This window comes from Phaethon aethereus (genome assembly GCF_964289735.1).
Source record: "Phaethon aethereus genome assembly, chromosome: Z".
NCBI lineage: Eukaryota > Metazoa > Chordata > Aves > Phaethontiformes > Phaethontidae > Phaethon > Phaethon aethereus.
Window position 1 is genome coordinate 82,582,056 of NC_138577.1, and position 21,448 is coordinate 82,603,503.

Genomic DNA, 21,448 nt, shown 5'->3' on the forward strand with positions numbered 1-21,448 from the left:
GACCAAGGTATGTCATGGGATGAACGTACCCTCATCCTTATAAACCATTATATTGTGCTCCCATCTTCTACCGTAGTGCTCTGAATCCACATACTGGGCACGGAGACAAAATGTGAAATTAGGCTTGGGGCTGCTCCTTTGTTATTTTTAATTTAAACCTCAGTTTTACTATATTTTTGCACCACTTTTTTGTTGTTTTTCTTCTACTCATGTCTTGTGAGCCTTTTGTCATTTGTAAGTGTAAATCCAGCGTGAATTTTGGCAGTTCTTACTTTGTCCTTCTAACTTAGTTCAAGATGTAGCTTTTTTTTTTTTTTTGCTTGCCATTCCTCTTTTCTGTTCTCTGTAGGGTTTTTTTTCGTTCTCGGTATCCTTTCTGAGACGATTATTCACTCAGTTAAGTCTGCAGTGAGTTTTTTTCAGTTTTTAGTTATTCTGATAAATTTAAGCCTTTTCCAAATTCCAGCCCTTCACCTTTTTAATTTGGCTGCTTTAACTCATTATCTCTCTTAATTTCTCAAATATTTTTAAAAATCTTAACGTAGATTTAGATTTAGATTTATCATGGACAGTTTCTCTCAACAGATGCTCAGTACAGGAGGATCCATAAAATACCTGTTTTTTGATCATCTACATATCACAGGCCAAAACACATTTCTCAGTTCAGCACACAATTGAAGCTCTTTTGTAAAATACCAACAGCCACTTCTTTAATTTGTAAAATTCCTAGCTGATCCTAGAAAGCAGAGCACTCTGATCTTCTGTCCAAGGCATTAAAATTTCACTGATCTCTGCCATTCTGATGGTGGAGAGATTCCTACCTGATTTGCAGTCTTGCAATTGGTTGGTTTTGAGAGTTTGAGCAAGACACAACAGTCAAATAAGCTTAATATCATGCATGCACCTATCTGTATTTGTTTGTACTTACTGTGATTGAAATATTTGAGTCAGATTTATTTAATGTAAGCATATCCTGTAATCATCTTGAAACTTTGTTAATCCACCTGAAAATACTTTTTTGTTAATTCAGTGACTTTTTGATGAAGAAATAATTCAAGTATCGCATCTAAGAAAAAGTGAGTCTTGCCAATATTAGAAACATTGTCTCCTGCATTTGCTGGCAGTACTAATCTCTCTAACAATATTTGAGAGATTTCTATCCAAATAAAACCATATCAGTCCTATCTGTACTCTTATAGGCCCTATTTTTTTAATTCTTCCCCCAGGTGATTTTTGACCCAAGCTGAGTTGTCTTCACCTGTGTTACCTGTATTTCTCTGCAGCATTCACAGATGGAATATAGGCATTGAAAGCATTTTCTCTCAAAGGGAGAACCTACTGTAATATCTTCCTCCAAGTCTTGCACCAGCCGTGCACCAGAAGTCTATGGTTCTTCTCATGTTGCCAGAGTTCTTGAAGCAGTATACTGACACTGTGAGTGCTTCCCTTTGACCTCTCCCTGTGTCCTGTATGACACAAATACAGCCCTTTCACTAACTGTGAACACTAGTTTCAAGGATGATACTTCCTCTGCGCTAATGATGCTTCCAGCACTTTTTTTTTTTTAATTTTTATTTATATTTTATAATTTCTTCACTTACAGTTTTATTTTCTGTTTGGGTAACAGACAAATCTTTCATAACACTTTTCTCCCAATTTCCTGTTTTAAAACACTTACTGACTATACTAGATGTGACTGTAAACATGAGTGACCTGAGCTCAAATGATGCCTTTTTGTTGAGAGAAGTCAGTTTTGTGTGAATGCCTACTGACAATGAAACATCCCCAAGCCTTCCAATGTTCATTGATAAGTTGTCTGCTGGTCAACACTATGCTGCTATGCCTCCACCTTCCTTCCCCTGAAAAGGCAAATCCCAAAGAATCACAAAATTTCCACCAAAAAGTTCCATGAAACCTTAGTTTCTTTGAGCTTTTCCTCTGTCTGGTGTAGTTGTCTGTGAGTCATTTCCGTAGCAGTGGGGATTTATGGTTTGTCTCAGTATGAAGGGCACACCATGGAGTTTCCCATGCTTCGTCTCCATCCAGGGCTAGGAAGTCACATATTGAGTGACTATGATAAAAAGTGTGGTACTGCTGCTGACTCTCTGTCCTGTGTGCTGAATGAGATGAACAGTCTGTTGGGGAAAAAAACACCGTCTCCTATTAAAAAAAAATCTATGTATCTACACTCATGCTGTGCATAGATGTGCAAATGTTTGTGAAACGATATGCATTGATATAAAAAGCCAACATTTGCCTTTTTTCTATAAATTCCATACAGTTCTGTAGAGTTTAACTTACGAAAGATCCTGGTACTTGGGAACTGATTCCTACAGCCATAAATTCTTGATATTCTCGCATATTACTTCCAGACTCAGCAAAGTCAGAAATGCAGAGGTCTTCTTTTACCTTAAACATTATGGAATAGGGACCTCAGCAGTACTGTCTGAAATATCGTATGGACACCAGGCCTTTATTCTAAAAATATTCCTTCAGGGACTGCAGTTGAGTTGCAGAAACCTATGAACAGAAGTTAAGAAAAAAAATCAATTAAATTGTGTCTTTGATTTTGGTACAGCACTCCCATTCATAGACTCTGCCTTATGAATAAAGTTATCGTATAGGATGTTTAAAATATATTTAATGTATTTTTAGTTGTGTTTTCTCCCCCTACATCCTTTGTTTTGCACATGACTGAACTTTAATATTTGGGAAAGCATGCTCTTAGTTGATTGTAGATGTAGTCCTTTACATAGCTAGGAATAATTTAAGTAGTAAATATCTTGCTGTTTCTGTGGGACCCTATTTGGGGTGCATGCAGCAGCATGCAGTACAATAAAAGGTTCTTTCAGCAAATGTTTAGGAAAATACTTTCCAAGAGATCTACACATGATTAGAATTACTGAGTACTCTCCTCTTTGGCTTCCTCTTTTGGAATTAAATGCCTTCGGGACACTTGAAATATCTCAGTTTTGAAAAGCAAGAGCAATTTAACCAACTAAATACTTCATCATCTTAGCTATGATTTCAGTTAGTTGTAAATAGGGACAAATATTTGAAATAGTCCCTGAGATCAAATTAAAACCAAAGGGGACTGATCCCTTAATCAAATTGAAGGAATAAATAAATTAACTCCAGTAGCCGTAGAGTAGCTTTTGAGGGAAATGAGGGCAGATAAATGTAGCGACAGTCAAAGTGACGTTCTGGCTCTTTCTCTACAAACGTATACAATTACAAGCTCTTTCCTTACTTCTTGTGTCATGTGTTTACAGTCCTGTGGGATACTGAGCGAATCCCTTTCCCCGGTCAAGGGAGGTGGGCTGTGGAGCCTCTCACGCTTTGAGCCCTCCGAACACAAAAATCACCTGCGGAGGCTGGTACGGCATGGTGTTGTTCACCAGGGCCCTGGAGTACCCAGGCTCTGCTGCCTGCGCCAGCGAGCGTTCAGTGACTCACGCGAAGTGGAACAGGAGGGACGTCACCTCAAGTGCTTTGTGGCTCTGTCTGAAGTGCTTTTCTGAGGGGGGAGAAATGCGCCTTTGAGTTTCCCCATGCATAAGGAGGAACTGTGCCAAATGGGTGCATGCAGCATTGAGAGGGAGGAGGCAAAGATACCAGCTCTCCTTTTCCTTCTCAACTTTTCTGTTGCTCCCAAGAGAGGAAAAACTGGACCTTTTTTTGGAATCATTTGCTAATTGCTTGAAGTACTTTACATAGCTTATTTATGAAGTTTGAAGGAAAATTTAGATATGCTTGTTGAACAGTTGTGTACAAAATAATCTCCTCAGGTCCCCCGTCCTAGTACTGAGCAATTCAGAAGAGTTCAACTTCAACCTCAAGAAGAATACCCTAAAATGAGAGAAGTTAATGTATTTAACAGCCCATCCATTATATGGATTTTGCATCTGTGTAAAATTTCTATAATAACACTATACATGAGCCTGGCCAAGTGTAGCTATGTACAGTGTGTACCATTTCTTGATTTTTGTAAACCTTCTGCTACAGTGGTCATTGTATTTAGTATTGCTGACCATTACAGGTGTTTTCCACCATGTGGAAATATTTGGGCATTCCTAATTCTGTACTGGGCTTTCTTGTCAAAAAAGAAAGAGTTTGCAAGATGGAGACTGTTACAAGATTCATTTCAGACGGGAACATTGTAAATAATTCATACAAATTTTCTACTTGGTTTTAATGAACTGTAAAGCAAATTCCAAATTCTTAGTTTTGGAGTATAGCTGGCTTCAAGGTGCAGTTGTATTGCATTGCACAAAACTCTTGGTGATGTATTACTATAGCTGAGATCCTTCTCTACTTCTGCATTTTCTTTATTTTTCCATAGAAGTCTCCTAACCATATTATTCAGCCATAGGAAAATAATACAGCTTTTATTGTTAGATAATACCTTAACAGGCAACTTCTAACTGCAAGAATGTATTGCATTGTGTCTTCTCATTTGAATTTTGTAAATTTTAGCTGCATTTTGTCGAACTACAATTACTTCCTTGTAAAGCTTGCTAGCAGTTAAATTTGCATTGAGATCTATTATGCACTGTATTCCTGGAAATTAATAGTAACATGTAATACAGCATGGCAGTTTTTATTTGAGAACACATTGATAAAAGAAGTCATTCAGTACTTTCTTTCCAGCCACTATGAATGTCTCCAATATACATTTGGGCTGGTTGTGATCAATGACATCTGATAACATTATATTTATTAATACTTTGAATATTCTTACAGAGTATTTTGTTTGAAAATTAACTGAAGGGCTTTTGACCTGCCCGTATCTGAATTCAGAGCTTTGAATTTCCAGTGTAACAGTGATTAGAGAGTAGAAAGTAAGTACCTATGTATTATATCATATATTAATAAAATAATCAGTTTTTCAGAGCAAGCAAAAGCTGAACTTATTTGACTTGGTAGGGTCTGGCTCTGTTCCACTTAAAAATTCATTTATTATACTTAGGCATTTCCAAAAAGAAGAAATCACTGGATCCTAATATGCCTCCAATTTTTATTTGTGTAGGAACAAATTCATATTTTTTTTGAGAATGTAGAAGTAAAGTCATAATTATTTTGAGTGATAGTTAAAATTTTTTAATTGATTGCTTTGAATTTGAAATAGATCATTACTTTTTAATTTCATCTTCCTGTTATTTTAATAAGAGAATAATATATATGTTTTATTCTTAACGTATAGTTAATATAATTGGATCTCTCATATTCAAATAAACTAGTTGTAATTAAGTTACGTGGTTTATGATTATTGTTTCAAATTGTTGTGATCATACAAGATGGGCTATGACCAAGCTTATATTAGCATCTCGGGTGACTTTCAAGTTGTATCATCTTGACAGATATAAACTTAATCGGATACTATTTCCAAGTAGGCAGCATGCAACTACTATACTTACTGCAGTAAGTATGGCACTGTCCCAGTGACCCTGCCTTTCTCTTACAGTGTCCTGGGTGGGCATCAGTGCAGGCAAGCCCCACCGTGGCTGCCAAGCCCCTAGCACAGCAGACGAGTCCAGAGCTGCACTGTCCCTGCTTCCCCTTCGGAGACTTTTAATTGTAACCTTTAACTTCGAACTTCTTGTTTTTGTCATGCCAGATTCATGACAATTTGAGCATTTCTGTCTGTAGCTTTTTAACTTGAATTACTGCTAAACACTGTGTGTCAGTCTTGGCACTGTTTTCATACAGTTTCCCATCTGAGAAGTAATGAGGATTTGAGTTTGTCTTCTATAAAGTAAAGGTTTGTAGGCATTTGCTGTCAGCCTCCCCATTGAATTAAGCATGACCAGAACTGGGTTGCTGCTGAGATTCTTGAAGCAGAAGTAATAATCCTTGTTTTAAAAAAATAAAACTGACCTAAAATACAGCTGAACTACTACTAGTGTAGCAATTTTTTTTTTCTTTTTGCCTATTATAAAACATAGAGCCCAATCCTGGAAGCACTGCAGTTCAAAAAAGCAATAATCTTGTGAAATAGTACTTAACCTCAAAGTAGTAACTTATTCCGATTTGCACAAATGCAAGATAATGACAAAAATAATGGGAAGATCCTGCAATTTTGTTTGTGTTTGGATGAAATTCAATGATATAAAACTTTGCTTGTGTGTGAATTTTTATTTTTTTACTCTAATAATTATTACAAACTGACTGCAACAATGTGTAGTTATACCTACTTGATCTGTTTTTCATGACCCTTGAAAACTCTCTGCACCCCTCTGTGTATGTGTAGCTTGTTCTCACAGTAGCACTCTTGAGGACTGGTGCGTCTTGCAGGTATTTTTCATGAAGGCTTGTGAATGAAGTTCCAAAACTTTCTATTAAACACAAGTTTTTTTGTTGTAATACTTGAGTAGGAAAATTCACAGATCTAAATTACTAGAGTTTATATCCACCACAGGACGTGGATGCACTTGGCAGTTCTGGCCAAAATTTGGTTTGACAGAATCCCTTCTCACCTGCCGCTTAACCTGGGATATGGCTGGGTGCCCTGGGAGTCCAATCCCAGGCTGGTCATGCCGTGAACTTCCACGGCCCATCTTTCCCTCTGGACTGGATCTAGCAAGGCTTCTGAGAACATGAGTGCCAAAATGTGCCCTGCAGAAGATGGGAAGAGGAGATGCTGGTTGTTCTGTATTGCCCCGTAGTACGAGCGAAGTTCTGGGAAATCCTGATTTCGGTTCTCTCCTTTGGCAGAGGGGCTGGAAGCTGCTTTGAAAGCGCCTGAGTCATTGTGTGTTAAGGTACTGTGGAAGCTGTTCTGCTTCATATAGAATAATGAAGTAGACGGTGGATGAGACAGAGGAAGCGACTTTGGGCTGACGTTTACAGTACTCAGAAGAAGAGGCTGGAGTTTCTCTCCCTGCACAGGGACATATGCAGAGTGGTCTCCACACCTTATCTGTGGTACGGAGAAAGGCTAGTGGCAAAAAAGAGGAGGTGTGGGTACCACCATCTCTAATTGCTTCTTGTGTCACCATACTTCCTTAGACAGAAGGAAGTAAATGCCTAATCCTGAGGAATAATATTGACAAATAATTTTGGTTGTAGGTAGTGGAAGTAAATGAATCTCTACAGCTTACAATGAGGTTCTTCTGCAAGGTGTATGTCCATAGCTTTGGGTGGACCCTTCTTTTAAGAATTTCAAATAGTCCAGGTTAGTCCATCCTCTGTCAGCAGGTGGCCGTGTCCCTCCCCGCTCCTTTGATTACCTTGCCTCATTTTCTAGCTTCGCTGGGTCTTAGCTGTAGTCTCCACCAGAATAAGTTTCCTAACGTACTGTGTCTCAGTGCTTCAGTCCCGTTCAGAATAGAGTTTTGTACTTCCTGTTTAAAAAAGGAGAAGTTTCTTCTGGGGCAGGAGAGAAGCCACCAAATTCCGGATTTTGTATGTGACAAGCTGGGAAGAATGAAGAGTGATTTTGAAAGAATTCCCCACCTTTATGTGAAGAAAAAATTCACAACTGTTCTGTTTTCATGGTCCATTGCTTCTTTTGCTTGAATAGATTTTGCTTTCACTTGTGATAGTGGTTTTAAAGCAATCAAAAGACAAGTCTAATTTCCAGCCATTAGAAATGATTGTTAATGCGTGAGGAAGTACTGCAATTTATGTGCTGTGTCTTTGGGCTGGAAGTTTTGGTTTTGGTGTTTTGGTATGCCTTGAATAACAAAAGGCTGTGGCTTTTTGTTAGTAACCTTTATTTTAGAGGGGAAAATAGTCATTCTAATAATGACTGGATGCATTAACAGTGTCATGCTCAGGGTGCTCGCTTGCAGTCAGAAGATTGTCTTCTGACTGATGAAGTATTTCAGGGATCCATTGCCTGTTTACCTTAACTGACCTCTGAGTTTTTCCATTGGTGGCATAGTGGCTTTTCCAGGTAGCCGTGTCTTCCAAAAGAAGGCTCTTTGGGCATGGCATTTAGTAACATCACAAACTGATTTTAGGGCCACTTTCTTTCTCTGTTGTTGAGGGGCAGTATTTAACTAGGCTCTTCACTTGGCTGACTGAATTTGAAGAAATCCAAGGTAGCGGTGGGGATTCTGTAGCTATGTACAGAAAATAAATCCGTAAGGTAACTTTGCTATTCTTTGGTGCTCTTCTGTTGTCTTCCTGTTGCCTCATCTGTCACTAATGATGGCAGCACCAGAAAACACATGGAGGTCATTAGGTTCCCCATATATACTTCACATAAAAGAGCAATTTATTAATGTATATAAAAATGCTGCAACTGGTGGCAAAGACATCTGTACACTATTCATCTTACATTTAAATTATTCAGGAAGTTGTCCACATTTTTATGCATTTTTACAGGCCATGATACAGTGGGGTAAGTTTGATTGGAGCCTATAAATTTTATCATAATATGACTATTTAATAGAGAACAGAAAATACTGACAATCACTTAATGCAAACTGGAATTCTCCTACTACATTAAAAAAAACCCTAAACATGTGCTAGGATGGTTTTGAGGTTCTTGCAAGTCTTATTTTGTTGGGCTTTTTTCCTCAGCATGTTTAGTTTTGCAAAGAGATTTTTTTTCATTTTCTAGGCCTCCTTGCAATTTTCAAGTAATATTTCATTTTGAGACTTGAATCCAGGCACTGAGTGTACTGGCAGTTCAGCCTTCACTTGGTCAGCCAAGCAAGCTCTGGTCTCCTGCTATCCTCCAGCCTAGGGGACGATCCGAGCTGGTCGTGGGGGCGTGAGGTCCAACTTTCCTTCTCTCCAGCCAGGGCTACCTTGCTGACCACCGCGATTCCACGCTGCATTTTCAGCACGGAAGAGAAAGGGAGGATCAAATCCAGAGATTCGATGTCTGTGTAAGGGTGGAGGATGACTTGAGACTCTGCACGGGAAGGACAGAAAACTGGCAGCAAAATGACCTGCAGAGACTAGACCTGATGGGGGCTGCAGGCAAAAAAGTGAGACACGGTCCAAATAAATGTGAGAACACCCAGGAGGAAGAATAAAGAGCGCAGATACAATCTCACCACGCTGCCGCACCCTCCCCATTAAGCTCTGTTTTAATTCTACCTGATGAACACTGTCCTACTATTCAGTTTTCATGTTCAGATCTTCCTATTCACCAAAAGGAAAGTGTTGAACGGGGAGGGGAGCTGCTCCCTGAAAGCCCTTGTGTTTCACGTGGTGGCTCACAGTCGAAATGCTGCATTGGAGAAACAGGGATACATTTATTTCCAACTCTAGAGGCTGAAATGAAATTAAGTGTAAATTTATTCCAAGCAATGAAATCAGATTTGCTTACTAATCTGGATTGCATCTCCTTTTTTCCCCCCTCAGAACGAAAGTAGCTGTACCAGAACTGTGCCTGCGTCACCTCTTCCTCCCTTTCCTGCTTGCAGCCAAATCCTGCCATGCTCCTGCAGGAGAATTTCCCAGGAGGCTGGCCTGCAGCAGGAGGAAATAGAGGTCAGGACAGCAAGAAAAGGGATGAGGAACATGGGAACTGGGAGAAAGGCAACAGTGACTTGAGATCCAGGAGAAACGTGCCTGCTGTTCTTTAAACCACTTCTCTTAGCCTTTCCCCCAAAAAGGGCATTAGGGCCTGCTTCTGCATTTCAAAGGGAATTTGGGCTGAGCAAGGAAGGCTGGCTCAGCTGGCCTCTGCGGGTGAGGTGGAGGGAGGGAAATGTTTGGTGTCAGCAGAGAAAAATCCCTTTTTTATCAGGTAATTCTGTTGGCTTCCCAGTTTACCCTGTCTGTCACTTCCCTGGCCCTTCCCTTTCCTTTCAGAGCTCTCCCTCCAAAGGTGACCTGCCTTAACCCTTATCTTCCTGCTGCTCTTCACTCTGTGGAGCACGGTTGCTACTAAAGAAAGAGCGTCAAAACACACTATTAACTCTCTCCTGCTGTCAAATTAACTTGTTACCAAGGGTTTTTAACTTGCCTTCTTCATCAGGAGAAATAAAACCAGTACAAATATATTCTTTTGCCTTCAGAATGACATTTCTTATCTATTGATTTAAATAATTTAGCATTTTAAAAGGAACAAATCAACTTAATTTGTTTAGGGGATACTTAAAGGTTGAGAATAATTTTATATCCATTAAATTCAGTGATAATTCATTTATGATGGAACTAATAGAATTAATTAGATAGTTGCTGGTTATCTTTTTTCTAATACTTACCTTGCTTTTAAATATCTGCTCTACAGTCCATTTGATAGCATGAGAATGATTTTACGTGAGACCAGTAGAGGACCAGATGCTTCCTGATGAGAGCTTCCCAGTTTGTTTAGGAAACAGTCAGTGAGTCCTGGATTAATGTGAAGCATGGCAGGCATGCAAGCAAATTTGCAAAGCAGAAACAAAAAATTGAGAAATTAAAGTACTTCATAGCATTTTTAATGATTGCAATTTTGTCAAAACCCCTTTTTTGTTAATGTTTTTATTTATTGTTTTTACACAGGCATATTTGTTTTGTCTTTACAAGACCTAAGCAAAATAATGAATTTGTTTTGTGATGTGTGTACGAGTATCAGTGTTTTACGGCAGTTACAAACTATTTGGAAGTTAAAATTGATTTTGATATTGCCTATTAACAGTAACTAAAATTCAGCATTAGCTCAAAAGGAGATAAAACAACAGTATATATAAAAAAGGAAAGTAGAACAATTACTTGTAGAAAAACTTTAAATAGGTGATCATATGACATACATGAAAATAAAATTCCATGAGTTTTTTTTATAAGTTTTACCTGCATTTCATATTTATGGCTTTATCAGTAGTTAAAGAGTGAAAAATAAATCTCTTCTTTTGGGCTAATGTAAAACTTTATGAGGCTCTGTGGCTTTATTCAGCCATGCGTAGATTTTTTAGATGTTCCAAAGATCACCTAAAATGACTGTACTCATTTTATTCATCTCATCAGCAAAGTTCATCTCATCAGCTAGAGAGATACCATCAAAACTTTTAGGCTCCAAAAGGTACTTTACCTGCATAACTACTGTGCGTCGTACCTACAGAGACTGTGAAGTACCGGATTACACATCGATGCAGTATCTTTTTCTGTAAGAAGTCTTGGAACTGCTGTTTACTGAAAGGAAGGGGGATTAGAGGTAGCCCTAAGAAGGATTCAGCTGCCTGCCTTTGTATGCAGATCACAAATACAATGCTCCCACTTATCACTAGAAACAGCAGAAAAAGTCAACTGAGTATCAGAAACTTACTTTGAACAAGTGTAGAAACTTTGCAGTAGACTGAAGTCCATCTTGTCATAGAGAAGAAGAATGTCAGTTTCAAAGCTTCTTTTGAGCATTGCATTCAGGATAATGCAAAATAAATGTGTCCAAAAATATTCTGCTCTCCAAAAGAGTAAGGCGTTAAAGCTGCCGCCTCCCCTTCTCTGCTGCCTCTCCTGCCATCAGGCTGTGTACGTCTTCTGGGAAGGCCACTTTTGGATAAAATTGCCTTTCTCTGGAAGTAATAGGATGTTTTGGGAAGTACCTCACTGTCTGATGTCTGTCTGGTAATGTCAGAAATTCTTAAGATTTCTCAGTGACCATCTCAAGGAACAATGAAATTAGAAAGTCTATCTTTTGCTTTCCTTTTCCTAATCCAGAAAATGAAGATAGAAGTTGCTTACTAGCTAAAATCCGTGCTAACCCACTAAGTTGAATTCTTAATGATGAAGTTGTTCCTAGCTTAATTTATGACTTTCTGAGACAGTTAGTAGGGTTTCTATAAAGCGTGTTTTCCCTAAGGTATGAATATTTCATTTCTGAGTGACTGTTAACTTAACTTCTTTTCCTAAGTATTTGGAGGTAATAAAGAATATGGCTTCTCTATCATTCAGTCTAAAATCATCACAAATTAGATAGCAGTATTTATGTAAGGGTATACAGTCATTTTACCCAGATATACAGAAAGCAAGAGAGAGAAGTATGTGTATATATACAGCTTTTTTCTAGAACAATAGTATTTAATGCATGAACAGGTAGTCTTGCCATTTCCAGGAGTGGTATTTTTTTAGGGCAAGGTAAGCTAGTGACTAAGCAATGGGCAAGGCTGCAATATCTGGTGAAACATTAATGTCTGTAAAGCAGTATGATTTTGATTCCAGGAGGTTGATCCAAAAGGCTTTTGTAAATTTTAATGTAGGTTCAATTCTGAATATGGACATTTTCTCTTTTGCCACCCCTACCAACTTGAAAGCCAAGCTGCAGTTGTTTTTTGTTTTCTTTTACCACATGCTGTTACTGTTCTTTCTTGTACTATTCTCATCAAAGCATTGAAAATGGATCCATTTTAAAGAAAGTTCATCTTACTATAGAGAAGAAATTTCTATTTTCCTCGAGAGATTTTTTTTTTTACTCTGTATTTCACATCTGATCAGAGGGTATGACATATGTGAGGAGGAGAAGAACTTGCCTCTCAGTCTGTTACACATTTGCATGGGAACTGGGTATGGCATACCTAACTTCACCTGGCCTGTGAATTCAGATACAGTAATCATCACTTTCCCTTCTGGCATGTTGTCTTTGGTATCCCTTCACATACAGTTTTAAAACTAGGTTAACACAGAGAGCACTCTCTTTAATCTTCCTTTCCTGTGCTTATCCTGACTTATAAGTCAACCATTCCTACCGCTGTCCAGACTTTCCCAGAAACCTTCTGTTCTATAAGCATCTATTATTTTCTCACTTAATGTTCAAAAATGTATTTACAGTACTTTGCAGTGTAGCTTCCCCAGGCCTGGGCTCTCCATTCATGATCTTCTATCCATATGCCTCAGCAGTATCTGGTTGTCTAATATGCTAAATTTGGGGGAAATCACTTTTATGTGGGCTATCGAAAAAAAGAAAGTATTTTGTTTGTCATTACTGTTATAGTTTATCAATCAATTCTTATAACTCTTCATAGATTGATTCATGGCTGAGTTAAGGATATGAGATAAAAATGCAAAATAGCTTTAAATTTCTAGTCTGTTAAACCAGCGTGGTGTTCAAAAGATGCTGGTTGTTCTTTTCAGTTCAGTCTTTTTTTATTTTGCTTGGACAGAGACAGGAAGCCAATATTCACCATTGCTTGGCAATAGTCAAGTTGTAAAATGCACACCCAACCTGTGGGGCATTATGGTTGCTTAGTTCATGCATGTAAATTTGGGGGTTTGAAAACTGAACAAGTCCACACCCATAGTGTCTTCTTGGGAAGTTTGTTCTAACACTTAATCTTAATGACATTATTAATTTAATGGTTCCATTTTCAGAGATGTTGAGCATCAACAATCTTTATAAAAGTCAAAACAGCTGGGTGCTTAGCACTGTTTGAATACTAATTTGAAATGTTAGGAAATTTATGCTGCAGCTAGGGTATATCTCAATGCAGTAAGTTCCATCTCTTCTGATTTTTTTTCAAATCTACAGTAAACTTTACTTACTTTACACCTGAAATATACATTAACAGGAAGAAATTGTCTCAGTTTTAGAAGTACTAATAGCAAAAGCAACCTCTGGCAAAAAGCCTTTCAAGAAAGTAGAACAGAGAATTTTTGATGGATGCATTTGATTTGTCTTTTGGCAAGCAAAAGCAGATTATTTAAAGGTACACTTTTAAAACAGTCTATGCCAAAGGTAATGAGGAGATATGCAGCTGTAGTCACCTTATTGTACCAGTTATTGTGCCATAAAGATGTTAGAGAGCTTTTGTCTTTTGCTTTGAAAAGCAGCCTGCACTTAGAAAGACCTCAGTTCTGCAAATGCTTACACATAGCTCACGATTTGTGTAAGTAAGACTGTAAGATGTCTTTGCAGGTTTTGGACTTTTGTGATTTTCTTTCTAGTATTGAAAAATTCCTTCAGGAATTCAAATGAATGGTGCTGTGAAAGGGGTGATTGCCATTATTTCTGTTCTGTGTATTTATTGAATGTATTACAGGAGTAGCAATTACTTTTCCCTTGACAAAAATACAAAAGTTAATGTATTGCTGTGTTCACGTTTGTTGTTTCAGGAGTCTTTGGATGATTCTCAAGTAGCTGGAGCTTGTGCAACAGAAGAAGTGATTCGCTATGAATATCATGTCTTGTACTCGAGCAGCTACCAAGTACCTGTGCTTTATTTTAGGGCATGCTTTTTAGGTAAGACCAATCTTCTGTTAGACAAAGGGAAGAATAAAAATATGCTGGATGCCATAACTGTTAAAAACACAGATTTTATATTAAATTGAGGAACAGAGTAATGATCATATGCAATAAGAAGGTAAGAGATGAGGCTGTTCACCAGTAAATTTTGTAATACTCCCAATGCAGAGCTTCAGGACTGTGGAAGAGATGATATCATCTCAGCCTGAAGGAGGCTGATCTTTTGGCTCCTGGCATCTTGCCTGTGGTTGACTAAAACTGATGGTCATTTTTCTTGCTCTTTACGCCGAATGAATACAAAACCTTAAAGCTGCAGGTTTGAATTTGGCTACAAAATAAGTGGACATAATTACAGTGCTTCAGCAGAACTGTGTTTGTATCTTTGGAGCCTGAGTTTGAGCCACAAGTCTAGGATCTGAATGTACCTTTAAAACTGTATGCTGTTTTCTGTTTAAATTTGCTGCTTTAAAAAAAAGCCCAAACCAACAAGGTATTGCCTTTTACTGTCTATTAAAAATGGCTCTTGAAACACTAACTGATCTTCTTTCCTCCCTGATATGTACATCTTGTTACCCATTACTCAATTGCTATAGCCACTGTGATTTCACTCACCATTGGGTCAGGAAGGAAGGAGGAACACAACAGCCTCCCTCCAAGGCCGCTGTTCGTGTCACTTAATCAGCAAACATAGAGCGATCACACTGCAGCACTGGCTGTGCTCTGCTCCTCTCTGCCCAAAGACTGTGTACCTAAGGCAGAGGGATTGATATCTTCAAGTGATTTCATTCAGTCTCCTGCATGGTAGCATCAGCATCTTTTGTGTTTTGAATAATCTAACTTTATCTAGATAAAGATGTCTGAATGTTGCCAGTGATATCTTTTTAATTACAAAGTAGCTTAAGCTGCTTTGAATGTGTTTGGTAGATTTAATCACTCTCTGCCCTTATATTGTTTAATGGTTTCTAATTTTGCAGTGTTAGCATTTTAAAATGCACTTTATATTTAAATTTGAAGAACAAATTCTCATAGACTCCCTGGTGGAAAGATTTTAGTCTGAGGTACAGTTTCAGGAATGGATAATTTGGGGTAAATTTTCAAACGGGGATATGGGGAATTGGGGACATTGCTCTGCCTTCACCACCAACAGAACTAATTTGCCACACATCCTGCTGCAAATTTATTTCTAGAATTACTACAGGCATTTACAAATGTGCAGTGTTTTGCCTTTAAACTTCTTGTGCAGACAGGAAGATAAAGTTTTGCTGTTCGAGACAGATTAACCTATTTGTGGTCCTGAAAAATGTCATCTTCTTGGTTTTAGCTGAATTAATAGTGCACTGTCTCTACAGAAGAGGAATGGAGATGCTGCAGGTAGAGGAAATAGGACACTATTTCTACTGTACTGTACTTTCATATAATTAGTATTCACCATAAGCAGTTAATCACCAGAGAAGAGCTCCCAGAGACAAAACAAGTTGTTTAGCTTGTCAGCATCAGGGAATCGGAGGTGTTGAAACATGACTCCTTATAGCTGGAAGTGGATATTACAGAAGCTAGTGGATGATCTAATGCACAGTCGTAGTATTATGTGCCAACAGCTCCCCTTGCAGTGCAAAACTGTAATTGTTCCTACAAGTACAATTATGTTTTAAAACACTTCTTGGGAACCTTTCACAATGGAAAGTAAGGACTTTTTTTAGATAATTCCTGAAGTCACCTGGGTTCTCTTCAGCATTTAACATTCTCTTTTAACATTTAACATTCTCTGACTCTTGAAGAGAAGGATACAACATACTGGCAATAAGTACTTTTCCAATAATGTTTTCAGCTAGTATTCTCTGATCTTAATTATGAATAGCTTACTTTTGAAAATGAAAAATTCTGTCATCCCTGCAAGTTATTTGCCCGCCTGTGATACGCTGTCTGAAGGTCTCAACATTGGGTTTTCAGGAACATGCAGATGACAGTCACTCACAATCACTTGAGTTATCTGAGCAAAGTATCTTTTGTCTTGTCCTGAACCTGGTATGAGGAAAACTCTAGGTAATGCCCTGAGATTTTTTTCCTTTGAGGTAATAATCATCATGTGATAGGCTCCTTACCCTGTAGTTTCTCAGACAACTACTAATATTCACTGTGTTCCTCATCTGAAATAATCAGGGAACAATCTTCTGAGACCTACATCAATTTCCCAGACTAAATTCCTACCATTATTTGTAGATTAAGCAACAGATTTGGTTCATCACAAATCTCTTGTGGGCTGTTCATGGTTTCCCTTGAATCCTGTCCGTACTGATCCTCATGTTAATTAGAGCTTGTTGCAGGAGGTGAAGGTGAGCTATTACCCTTCCAGTGTTTCCACAGCCCTGCCCTGTCTTGCCTTCCCCAGCAGCAGGGCACAGAGTTTGAATTCAAAGCTCTGCTTCCTCTCTGGCAGTATGTTAAGTGGCCATTACACCTCGAGGCCTGCCTAGGAAATAATAACTCTTCTGTTTGACCTGACTAAGTAGTTTTGCTTGTTTTGCAATATTCACTTCCTCACTTTGTATGTTTTAATAGCAACTGGTGCCAGCCGGTCCAAATCTGTGCTCTTCGAAATAGACTATTTAAAAACTTTTCTAGAACAATGAAATCTTGCCATTCTCCTATCATATGTGAGTCCAGTTTTCATTGACCGCTTGGTCTCTCACAGTCTGTCCTAGGAAAAGGGCTTCCAAAATAGTTACTCGGGAGATTTTTCCTGCCATATTCAGTGTGGTTGGCATTTTCGGGAGCTTGTGTCAATGAGGACATCCAGATCTCACTCCTCTCTACTAGCTGTTGTGCTCAAACATTATCAATTAGTTCATCCTGCAGAAGGACAAAAGTTGCATTGTATCCTTATCCTTTCTGCTGTCTAAATTGGATGAAATAATTTATTTTCTAGAATTCATCTTTAGACCTCTTTTTCTGATGAGAAGTTTGGTATGTAAGGTGGTGCAAGACAAGGGTTTGACATTTTACTTGCAACAGAACTAAAATATTTTGAGAGACATCTAAGCTATTTGGTAGTCTCTGAGGATAGATTTACAGGGAAGATCTTGTTCTGTGCAAGGACAAATACTTCACGTGAAAATAATGATTAAGGGTGATGACTCTGTCTGGAAAGATGCTTGGGAATGTTATAGGATACAAGAAGATATTTTTAGGCTACATATATATATAGGTAATAAATATTTTTCACTGCCTCATGATACTTCCCACATGTCATGTATTCCTAAGTTCAGACCTACTGAAGTCCCAGTCTGTGTTGGGAGCTCAAGGCAGTGGTCCTCAGTACTTCAGAGTCTCAGAGAACTAGGTGTCATTTCTCCCAAAATCAGTTTTATGCATGCCATACCTTTCAGAAATGGGAGCCGTTTTTTGTTTCTCTGGCTTCTTAGATCACCAGATAGGTAGCTGAAGAAATGCAGGAACCCCTGCTGATATCTGATGTCAGCAATTAGCCCTCTTAGAAACAGATGGTATAGGCAATTAGCCTTCCCCTTCAATGCTGGCATCAGCCAGATGGGCTGGGCTAGGTCCAGTAAGCTTTCTTTAATAAGCAGAGTATTTTCCCTTTTTTTTAGTCTTTAAGATGTCATGGAACTTTGGTCTTTTCCTGAACTGTCATCATGTGAAGCTGCACATTCAAAAACCTCTTGCACCAATAGTGAGGTAGCAACACAATCACAGGTGGACACAGGCATCATTCAGGAATCACCCTGCATGTCAAGAAAATAACGGCTTGTCTCACACTTCTCTTCTTATTTTTCCTACAAAGGTAGACGAAGAATCATGAATGCTGGCTAAACACTGAAAAGAAAGAGCAGGACTAATGGGAGTCAATAAGGGCTGCGGCCTAACTCCTCTAGAAAAGAGACAAGGATTTTCAAGTTGACCTGCTCAAAATACATCTAGCTCTCTGATGTACAGATAGATCCCTGCCAATAAAAAAACACACTAATCAGTGGTTAGAGAGAGGGGGCTTGTAAGATAATGTAACTTCCTCCAACCCTGAAGGCATGACTTTCTGTATTTATAACTGTACTGGGGCTGACTGGTGCACTTTCCAGAACATAGACTTATTCACTGAACTCAGAAGCATGTAACCACTATGTCCTTTCTTAGAAAAATGAACTGGTTTTATCATGGCTTTGGACATAAATAAAAGAGAATAATTTGTATAATCAGGTATTCTCCTAAGCTGTAAGGGTGTTTTTTCTTTTGTGGCAATGATTACTTAAAGAGTACAAACCCCTAATATTTCTTTGGAAAGTATGCCAGAATGAAGCGTTAAAACAATTTGTGCACCATTTCACCCAAAGTGCCAAATAACCTTTAATTAGAAATCTAAGAAATTATTAAAAGCCCTCAGTAAGAGGAATCAACAAAGCAGAATACAGCAACTTGGGAAGCCTGAAGATTTTCTCTGAAAATGTACATGAAATTAATATGCCCTAAGAATTTCTGCTCTTTGCAGAAATTTAAGTGCCAACTCAGCTGGGAGCTGGAACCCATATGTCGTCTTAATGACACACCTTGCTGCTGTGAGGAGGCACTCAGGCATCTGCTTTTTAACTATTTCTTATTTTGGTGACATAAATGAGTTAACTCCAAGTGGACCATCAAGAAGCTTTTATCAGAAAAGTTTGTTATAGTCTAGAGTTTTGAATAATAAAAATCTGAGTTTGTGATACAAAGGCTGTAGTTGTTCTTGCCTGACTATTAAGGCAGATGAACTAGTTGATTCAAGCCCATAGTTAGTTAATGGCAGAGACAGAACCCATCCTTAGGTGTTCTTGACTCCCATCCTTTATCTCCTTTCTCTCAACAAGAACATTAGTTGGTTACTTCCCAGGCTCTTTGGCCTTTCTTGCCAGGTAGATGTCAAGTTTATCGTATCGGAGTCTGCATTCCGCAGAGACTGGGTTGGTACTGATGAGCTGATGAAGTGTCATGTGCTAGACTGTTGGCTTTACAGGCATAGTGCTTCAGACAGAGGTACAGTAAATCTGGCATGACCCACAAGCAGCTATTTCCTTTCACTCTCTGTAATTATTTAATGAGCTGAATTATACAGAATGCACATATAACCACAAACTTCCATTTCTATCTGTACACCCTCTCCCAGCTAGACTTGGGAGAAGACTTGTGACAAGCTGAAAGTACCTCAGCAGCTGTGTCGTCGTGGGTGGATGATGAGTAAATGTACTGCTGGGTGACTCTGAAACCTCTACATTCCTCTCCTGCCATTTCTCTTGGCTTGATGCTTCTGTTGCCTTCTTTTTCTGGCTGAACCTTTTGAGTTCAGCTCCATCACAGGAAAGAATGAGACAAGAAGCAGAGAGGCTGCTTGGCTCAGCAAGGTGCCACAGTGGCCCCTTGTTGCTAGCAGCAACAATTACAGACTGCTCTGTCAGCCCAGCTGGATATTTGAGGTCTCAGTAGCTTGCAAGAATGTATAACAGGGCTGCTAAACACGTGAATGCTAGCAGTCGTGGAAAAAGGGGTCTAAAAATGCCCAAAGGGTACAGAGGTGTGTTTTGTGCAAATCTGGGAGCTTGCAAATAAAATGGATTCAGTTATGTCATCCTGAGGAGGTGACCACACAAACTGAGGAGTTCTAAAATATAAAACACAGCTGCAGCCAGGTTACCTGAAATGGACCCTTCTATCGGTCATTTTAAGACCTTAGTGTAGTTGGGTTTTTGAATTTTTTTTTTTTTATTGAGAGAGAAAACTCTTTCAATAGACTTTCACATCTTCATCCCACAAAAGAGGATGGGGAAACTGCCCATCTGCCTCCTCTCCTTTTGCAAGGGTCTTGCAGTTCCTAGCTATGTAGCTGAACCTCACATCCCTTTTAAGTACTGATGACTTAGTCTTTCCTGCTGTATCTGGCCTCCCATCTTCCGAGCTAGTCAGTTAAATAAGAATTTACAGGAACATGGTACTTGGGAGCATGTATGAAAGCTTACTCAGTTTAAAAAACACACTTAATTCAAACTCCTTTAAAGGTTAGTGAAATATACTAAAATAGTGCAGAAAATTAAAAATATAAGGAAATTTAGATCCAAGCATATTTCAGTAGGAAAGTGCATAATCAGAATGCCCAGATGAATTTTTTGATCCGATGTGAAATGTTGCAATTACACTATATTAACTATGTAAGTATTTTACTGTGTGTGATCTCATTCAGCTGTGAAGTGAAACTTTCAGTTTGGATGTATTTGTATTTTTCTGTGAAATGAAAATAAATCTATACTGAAATATGATGGAAGTTATACTGCTTCTCATACATGAAGTAATAAAATCCATAACATAAAGACAAAACTCTATTTTAACTATAACATGATCAATGCTTCAATAATATTTGATCAGTTCCGTAAATGAGATTAATGGTTAGAGTCAGAGTAATCCATTCCATATGTACGATCTGAATTTGCTCAAGTGTTACTATATATATTCACAAATACAAAGAAAGGTGTACAGAACAAAATCTAGAGTGGCAAATCAAATTTTGCATTAGAACGTGTGTTGTTCTAGATTTTACTTTTGGACTTTCTCTGGATTGTCTTTGCAGGTTGAGTAGAAAACAGAAAATTGCAAGTATATATGGCATCTTGTATTTCCTGCACACAGATGATCTGAGAATAAATACATCCTTCTAAAGTTAACTTATGTGCTTGAAACAAATTTCTTAGCAGACCATAGAATCATAGAATCATTAAGGTTGGAAAAGACCTTTAAGATCATCAAGTCCAATCATCAGCCCAACACCACCACGCCCACTAAACCATGTCCCGAAGTGCGACGTGCAAACATTTGTTGAACACTTCCAGTGATGGTGACTCCACCACCTCCCTGGGCAGCCTGTGCCAATGTCTGATCACCCTCTCAGTAAAGAAATTTTTCCTAATGTCCGATCTAAACCTCCTCTGGTGCAACTTGAGGCCATTTCCTCTCATTCTATCATTAGTTACTTGGGAGAAGAGACCAACACCCACCTCACCACATCCCCCTTTCAGGTAGTTGCAGAGAGCGATAAGGTCTCCCCTCAGCCTCCTCTTCTCCAGACTAAACAACCCCAGTTCCCTCAGCCGCTCCTCATAAGACTTGTGCTCCAGACCTCTCACCAGCTTCGTTGCTCTTCTTTGGACACGCTCCAGCACCTCAACATCCTTCTCATAGTGAGGGGCCCAAAACTGAACACAGGATTCAAGGTGCGGCCTCACCAGTGCTGAGTACAGGGGCACAATCACTTCCCTACTCCTGCTGGCCACACTATTGCTGATACAGGCCAGGATG

At 38.7% G+C, this 21,448-nt stretch overlaps 1 protein-coding gene across 1 annotated transcript in view; it reads left to right on the forward strand.

Annotated features, from left to right (window-relative positions):
• The window catches only part of ATG10 (autophagy related 10), a gene marked incomplete at its 5' end in the record, with an annotated part of 90,839 nt that overhangs the window by 42,484 nt on the left and 26,907 nt on the right, over nucleotides 1–21,448 (forward strand). Inside the window, one exon of the mRNA XM_082013489.1 lies at nucleotides 13,990–14,116. Within this exon, the coding sequence (XP_081869615.1) occupies nucleotides 13,990–14,116 (127 nt within the window). The remainder of the gene's footprint in view (nucleotides 1–13,989; nucleotides 14,117–21,448) is intronic.